The sequence below is a fragment of the Momordica charantia genome (genome assembly GCF_013281855.1).
Source record: "Momordica charantia cultivar OHB3-1 chromosome 9 unlocalized genomic scaffold, Mcharantia_2.0 BLBB01000009.1, whole genome shotgun sequence".
Lineage (NCBI taxonomy): Eukaryota > Viridiplantae > Streptophyta > Magnoliopsida > Cucurbitales > Cucurbitaceae > Momordica > Momordica charantia.
In genome coordinates, this window is record NW_028275167.1 from 2,420,010 (window position 1) to 2,421,419 (window position 1,410).

The window sequence follows — 1,410 nt, forward strand, 5'->3', positions numbered from 1 at the left end:
AAGATAGTCTACATTTTGTACAAAAAAAAAAAAACAATATCAGGCTTAAAATTTTAAAATAAATTAAACTTAAAAATTATGATTAAAGGGGCTCTAGCATAGGGTCAGGCAGACGGGTAATTGGGCTCAACTCTTTCCAACACTGGTACAATAGAATGGTTACTGGGCCCAGCTCAACTAATGGCCCAATAGTAGTTCAAGTTGACAGGCCCGAACTTTACTGGGCTGGGCCCATGTCCGAAGTTACGTTTAACTCCCGAACATCCGGCAAGGGTATAACAGTCATTGCAAAACCCCCACCCAATCCATTTGCGCTCCGCCATGGCTTCTTCTCTACGCCCCAATCCTTCGCCCTTCCTCAAATCTGAAATCCCAACTCCGAGGTCCGCCGCCGCCGTCGCCGCCGTAGTCTTCTCCGTTCCGGTGCGGTGCGGGCCACGCGACAACCGAGGACCTCTGGTGAAAGGCAGAACCCTAAGCACCGAAGCGATCCAAGCCATTCAATCTCTGAAACGGGCCCAAAGATCCGACCCGACGAAGCTCCACCACGTACTCTCCAGCACGCTCTCCCGATTGCTCAAAGCGGACCTCGTCGCGACCTTGAAGGAGCTTCTCCGGCAGGAGCAGTGCGGCCTCGCGTTGGAGGTTTTCACCGTCGTCCGATCGGAGTACGGCGCCGACTTAGGGCTGTACGCGGAGCTGGCGGCGGCGCTGTCGAGGAACGGGATGGCGGAGGAAATCGACCGGCTGTTGTGCGAATTGGAGGGAGAGGGGGAGATCGAGTGCGACGATAAGGGTTTGATTAAGCTGATCAGGGCGGTGATTGGTGGGGACAGAAGGGAATCGACGGTCAGGATTTATCGGATGATGAGGAGGAGCGGGTGGGGGTCCACCACCAAGGCCGATGATCACACGGTTAAGATTTTGAGCAAGGGTTTAAGGAGGCTTGGGGAAGTGGAGTTAGCTGATGAGATTAATAGGGAATTCCAAAATTTAGTGGCCACTTATTGAAATTTTGTGGGTTGGTTAATTGATCCAAAATGTATAATTTGCAACTCTTTTTTTCTTTTAGAAATTCCTTGTTGTATAAAACTTTAAATTTTGAATTATGATTCTATCCATAAATATCTCGTTGGTGGCTCGTTTGGTTCCAAGGAGCTCGTCGTAATTAACATGGAGTCCGAACAATGATATGTTATTGATATGCTTGATCATAAGTGTTGATATACCAAGGATATTTTATCTATTATGTTCAGTTTCTAAATTATGTTGTGTTATTCAAATATTTAATTTCAAATGACTGTCTTTTATGATAAATGCAATGCTATACCCGATTATGGTAAATATTTTAGCTACTCGTTATAAATTCCCTAAAATTTCTCTATTTGACATGCTATGATATTAACCTAT

The 1,410-nt window shown here is 45.9% G+C and overlaps 1 protein-coding gene across 1 annotated transcript; it reads left to right on the forward strand.

The window, feature by feature from the left end:
• The first annotated feature begins 226 nt into the window (after positions 1-226).
• EMB3123 (PPR containing protein) lies at positions 227-1,168 on the forward strand. The gene has a single exon (XM_022295023.2). It carries the CDS (start codon positions 322-324, stop codon positions 1,009-1,011), a length of 690 nt encoding a protein of 229 aa, XP_022150715.1. The 5' UTR covers positions 227-321; the 3' UTR covers positions 1,012-1,168.
• Positions 1,169-1,410: the final 242 nt, after the last annotated feature.

Excerpts from the sequence above, each read along its gene's own strand:
- EMB3123 (XM_022295023.2), top strand. The coding sequence starts at position 322 with ATGGCTTCTTCTCTACGCCCCAATCCTTCGCCCTTCCTCAAATCTGAA.